The following is a 6,000-nucleotide window of genomic DNA, read 5'->3' as shown; positions in this document are numbered from 1 at the left end:
CGGGAGGCAGTTTTTTTGTGATTCGCACCGGCTTTGAGGATGGAGCCTTCTTCCAAGAGATTTTTTTGTGTATGTGTGTGCACGCGCATGTGCGTGTGTGTGTGTGTGTGGGGGGGGGGGTATGTGTCAGAGTATGTGTTTATTGGTGTGTGGGTGTGGGTATGTACATGTATGTGTGTGTGTGTGTGTGTGTGTGTGTGTGTGTGTGTGTGTGTGTGTGTGCGTGCGCGTGCGTTGAGTGTGTGTGTGTGTGTGGATGTGTGGGTGTGTGGATGTGTGGGCGTAGATGTGCAATGCTTCGATTTCTCTCTCTTCTCTTCTCTCTTCCTGTCGGTGTCTCCCGCTTCTGGGCCGGCATGGCCCATGCTTCATGCGTGCTTGTTCCTGTTGTTGTTATGTCTACTGTGTCCTGCCGCTACTCCGGCTTTGGGCGTGACCACGATGTGTCTCCCCATTTTCTCCTTCATCCTTTCCTTTCTCTTTTTGCTAAATTTTTCTTCTCGCCGTGACCACGGTTTTTCTTCATTTTCTCCTTTATTCTTTTTCTTTCCTTCTTTTCTCTTCTTCCTTTGCTGAGAGCCTTCTGTTCCCATATTTTCTTTTCATCTGTGTCCCCATTCCTGGATTACTTGGACTTCATTCGCTTCCTTGTCATTAGACATGTTCAGTCCGTTCGGTTTGCGAATTCAAATAAACACAACCAACCAACCTACTGTATATTTCATAGGTCACTTGATGATTGCATTGCGCCAGAAACTATGAGTTGCGATGAACTCTGTAAAACCTTCTTTGTACCTGCCCGTGTGTAATGGTGCTCCACGTTATTGTGTACAGGTTTTCCTCCTTGTACTTGAAGTATAAGGAGATGGATTACACACTTGATCTCACTTCACTCCATTAGCTATTGACACACTATTACGTTCTGTCCCCTGTCCATCATCAATATTATCTACATGTACAACCACAACACACATAAATACACTGCTGCATGGTTTTTTTATAATTGTCCTGCTGACAGTCATGACATCTTATTACTTCCCATACTGTTCATATTTGATCATATTAATCTATTTGAAACTCGGATGTTGAGCCATAAATAAATGTAGAAGGGAAAAGGACATATTACGGAGATGTGTTGAAGCTAGGTGTCAGGACGTCGAATGTTTCAGTACTCTATCAGTTTTGTACCTAGTTATTGCACTTTCTGACTGTATATAGTATCATGTTACAGTGATGGAGAGTTACTCTTGACTCATATCCATATGTCCTTTTCTCTTCTACATATATTAATCTATCATACTATTATATTTTTCATCATAGCCTAGGAGCTGTGGCATCATTAATGATCCACAGCAAGAAGGCAGCGATACCTGTACCTATGGTGAAGTAAAATAAAGGTAACATAACATAACACATTCAAGATATAGGAGTTGGCGTAGTTTCACAACAAGTCAAAAGAGAACCGGTGGATTGTCTTTTTCATCTTGTTATCTCCCCGTCGTTATAACATATTGATTAGTACATTTTGCCATATTTTAAATGATTCAATGTACGCTTTGAGCAAAGTGTGAACAGTGATCTCAATCAATCTTTGAATTTTTAGAGCCACACAAGTCGTGTGGTACGTTGCTATACGTCCTTGAATTGTGGTTCGACCGTTTTGTCTGATGGTCTTGCCAGTATCGTACTCGACATACATGAACACCCTCTAACCTCCTTCACAGCTAAAAGACTTCCAGCTGGTGCTTGCCTTGATTGAGCTCACACTCCTATGTTACTTCCGTAATTTATGACCACCTAAGCTGGAAGGCTGTTGGAGTATGCATATGAGATGTGGTACATCTGATTGCCAGTTAGGCGTAGAATGTCAGTAAAGTTGGTTAGTGTCGTGCAATGTTATCGCCTTAGCTGATTGTAAAGTAACTGGTGGTCTTTCTTTCCTCGTTGCCGATAGAAGATGTGTCAAGATGTGTCAAGATGTGTCAAGTGTCAAGTTCGGCAAGAAGCGTGTGTTCCTAGTTGGGAACAACCAACTTCATGGTGGTCTTAGTGGATATTATAGCATTACTTGTAGCTCCTTGGCCCTCTTTTATCTTGTGATTTAAGTCAAATTATTACTCAAGGCTCTTAGCTGTAGAACAGGACAGTGCAGCAGATGTTCATCTACATGTTCAGGACAGTTCTCAGAATTTTAGCTGAACCTTGGATAGCCTCCTGTTGCACAATAGCCATGTTTCTCCCTGCACAGTCGAGATGCAATAAAGGAGTCTCTCTCAACAAGCCTTGCAGAGCGCCGACAGCCACAGGGATCACGGCACCCTGAGTGAGGGACCAAATTTGAGAAATCTGCCGCTTCAAGTCATAATATTTTGAACCCTTTTCAGCCATTTTCTTATTGATATTGTTCTCACCAGGGACGCTTGTGTCAATTATGTATGCTAAGTGTTCTTTGTCATAAACAAGAAGTAGATCAGGCTTGTTTGCTGAAAGTGTCAGGTCAGTTGGGATAGAACACTCCCAATAGAGCCAGGTCTGATCAAGTTTGACCAATGCCTTGAACTGGTGGTCGAATGGTCATACACCTGTATACAGACCCTGTGCTCTACACATCTCGTAGTGCACATACTTGACAATCCCGTTATGGCATTCGATGTAACTCGTCCGAGCAGGAATTGGGCCTTACTGCTGCGGATCTGCTGCTGTTGCATAGCACCAAGTCTAATGGTTTAGCACCTTCTCGCCTGCACCTTACCCGTACGCTATGATTCCCTTCAGTATTTCTCACCTTGCTCCCTATTATGTTCAGGCTGCCTGTTTTGGAGCTACCAGTTGCCTAATGATCGCGACTACATGAAACTCGGAATTGCAACACAGCTTCCAACCTTTCTCTTTTGTTTTATTATAATAATAGAGAAAAGTAGCTACAAGTTACTACTGTAGTTATGACTAACTGTCCACCAAGGTAACGAGATTATAATTACACAGTCAGAATAGTGTGACAACAAGGCACAAAATTGATAGGAAAATTGAGACATTTGACAACTTTACACATAGTTTCAGCACATCTACGAAGAGCAACCTGCCAACATGGAAGGCTCAGATGCGGAAATATGTCCATACACATCTTTGCGGCGCATCCCTTTCCCTTATTGGAACTTTTCGCATATGACCCAAAGGTGCCAGTGTGAAAAAACCCAACCCTGATCGTTTGCTGTGCAATCCTACACCTAAGAAAAGTGATTGTCCGGTGACTGGGGAATAATAACATCAGCAATGGGTTTGAAGTTTATTGTTCCAACTAGGGACACACGCTTCTTGCCGAACTTGACACTTGACTGACAACTTCTTAGTTCGTATTGTTGTCCCTCACATGGACGTGCGACTAGTTGTTGGAGGTGACAGCATTGTGGATAGCTATGCTGGCTCTCAACGTCTGTTTACCACAACTTTATGAGCGACTCTGACTCACGCTGCTACCTGGGGCTTCACGAGGTGTTTGTCGCGCTGGTAACAAAGCGTCTCTGTAAGTTTGTATCCCTGGTGATGATTTGGCCTCGAGAGATGTATATAAGTGGTGCTCTTCAGGCACAATCTTCCTCAGCCTACTCAAGCTAAACTGATGAGGGGTGAATTCCCCGAAACATTGTGTATTGAGCAGGGAGTAGTGCTTTCTTGCAGGTTTGCCGAATGGAAGGTGCGATGTGCTCCTCGTGTGCTCTGGATGGCAGTCGTGAGTCAGTCAAGTGGCATGTTCGGCAAGAAGTGTGTGTTTCTTGTTGGAACAATCAACATCATGACTATTACCGCCGAAGTCGCAACTTTTAAGTTACCAATGGGCTTATCGCATCTGTTCCCAAGGCTTACTGAGAAGTTAGCTACTGCTGATGTGGTTTGATTTCTACTTCGTGATGTTGATGCAGTTTTTTATGGGGAGTAGGGATAACAGCGCCACGAATAACGGATGTGTCAGAAACGTTGCTCAGATATACTAAGACTTTTGCTATTTTCTATTTCTTCAGCCCTTTGCCTGCTGCCAAAAATACAAAATGGAATTGCAAATGGAAGAGCACTATCCTTGAATAATAAATTCACAGAGTATAGAGTTGTGTGCGACTTCGGCTATGAATTATCTCATTCGGACTACGAGCGCCGGTGCTTCGTCGGCAATGGACCGTTTAAGAACACCCCATCATGTGTAGGTAAGTAGTCCAAACAGGTCAGTAATTCTTAACGTTTGCATTTTTTTTGTGTCCATTGCTCCATTGCCCTAATGTGGTAAGCAGCAGCATTTGGCCCTTTACAGATTTTCCAACAATCACTATACCATACCCGCACTCTCTAACCGACCAAGACACGTTGCCACTGCACCCCACAAGCAAAACAACACAGTCCAGTACACACAGCTCAGAAACGAAACAAATTCGCCTATCATCTACTCTGCATTTCGTCATAATTTTTGGTAATAGATGTTGCTCTGACACAGTGATTCGTATAATAATAATAATAATAATAATATTAACTGGTTTGAGGGAAAGAGACAAACGGAAAAGTCTGAAGAAAAAATAATAATAATAATAATAATACCACAGCACGCGTAATAATATAATTATGTGGGTATAATTATACGTTCCGCTTCTGTCCTATCTCCTACGATCAAATTCCATTATCAAGATAATTATTAACATGGCGCACTGATGACCTGTGACGCCAGATCATGGATTGTCGGCCAGATTTCTCCACGTAGGCTTGTCCAGAGCGATGGCCCTCACATTCCCCAGCTGACTGCTGCGCTTCAAGTCGATGTTCCTCCTCTGTAAGTCGCTTGTGATGCGCTTCGCAATGGATGTCCTTGGACGTCCACGCCCAGCCTTGGCATCTCCCGCAAAATAGCCCGTCAGCGCGATCCATGGCGGCGCATCCCTGTCCATACGGAGAATATGGCCTGTTAGCTGCCATCTTCTCCTGTCCACGATGTCAGATAGTGGTTCCGTGTTGCACCTCTCATACAGCTCAGTATTTGATATCCTGGCTGGGTAGACTATGCCAATGAGCCGTCGGAGCTGCTTCCGGTGGAAAACGTTAAGCGATTCTGCTTGTGCTGCCGTGAGCCCCCATGCGCCGCAGTTATACAAAAGAACGGGCAGAACCAGGGCATTATACAGGCGGATGCGCCTCTGCTCACTGACCTTCCCACGCCTCAGCCAGAGGCTATACATCCTGCCGTATGCACTCGAAGCGAGGTCTTTCCTCCGCTCCAGGTCCTCACTGTCGCCAATGAGGGACCCTAGCTGCCTGCTGGACCGCCAGGAGTCTGAAGTTGATGTCAGATGCAAGAATTCGGTCTTGGTCTCGTTTACTGTAAGGGACCAATCCCCGAGTTCGGCGCTAATGATGGACCGCCAGGAGTCTGAAGTTGATGTCAGATGCAAGAATTCGGTCTTGGTCTCGTTTACTGTAAGGGACCAATCCCCGAGTTCGGCGCTAATGATTCGTATACAGCATGGAAAAACTAGCATCTGCGGACAAATGCTCCATCATACCAGATAAAATAATGTTCGAGAGAGGCATTTAATGAATCAGCACTTGGCAGAATTTGCCATCTCACTTGATAGCGCTCGCTGGAACAAGCAGTTTTTGTCTGGCTGTAGCCTTGACAGACAGCGCTTGATTGCCGACAGCTGAAACTCATCACGACGTACGTCAGCTTGCACACATCTGTTGTCTCCAGTACGTTGGAAAAGTATTCTCTTGGAAGGGACCAGGCCTTTTTTGGATAGTGGTTGCTTGTGTTTAACTTTACTGGCAACCACGACAGTCCATTGATATGGTCACCACAACCCTGAACTCACTGATGCAATTATTTGACAGCACACACCACATTCTCACTGGCGACTTTAATGCTAAGCACTCCGCATGGAAAGCAGATGACAAAACAGACAGCGATGGCCGCGCTCTGAACTCTACCTTCAACACTTTAGGTTTAGAGCTTGTAAACCTAAA

The 6,000-nt window shown here is 44.5% G+C and overlaps 1 protein-coding gene across 1 annotated transcript in view; it reads left to right on the top strand.

Annotated features, from left to right (window-relative positions):
- Positions 1-6,000, top strand: part of LOC135820674 (uncharacterized) — a 159,101-nt gene that overhangs the window by 131,282 nt on the left and 21,819 nt on the right. The window contains exon 13 of the mRNA XM_065333689.1: positions 4,020-4,199. Within this exon, the coding sequence (XP_065189761.1) occupies positions 4,020-4,199 (180 nt within the window). The remainder of the gene's footprint in view (positions 1-4,019; positions 4,200-6,000) is intronic.

The sequence above is a fragment of the Sycon ciliatum genome, chromosome 7 (assembly GCF_964019385.1).
Source record: "Sycon ciliatum chromosome 7, ocSycCili1.1, whole genome shotgun sequence".
Taxonomy (NCBI): domain Eukaryota; kingdom Metazoa; phylum Porifera; class Calcarea; order Leucosolenida; family Sycettidae; genus Sycon; species Sycon ciliatum.
This window is presented reverse-complemented; position numbering and strand designations above follow the sequence as displayed.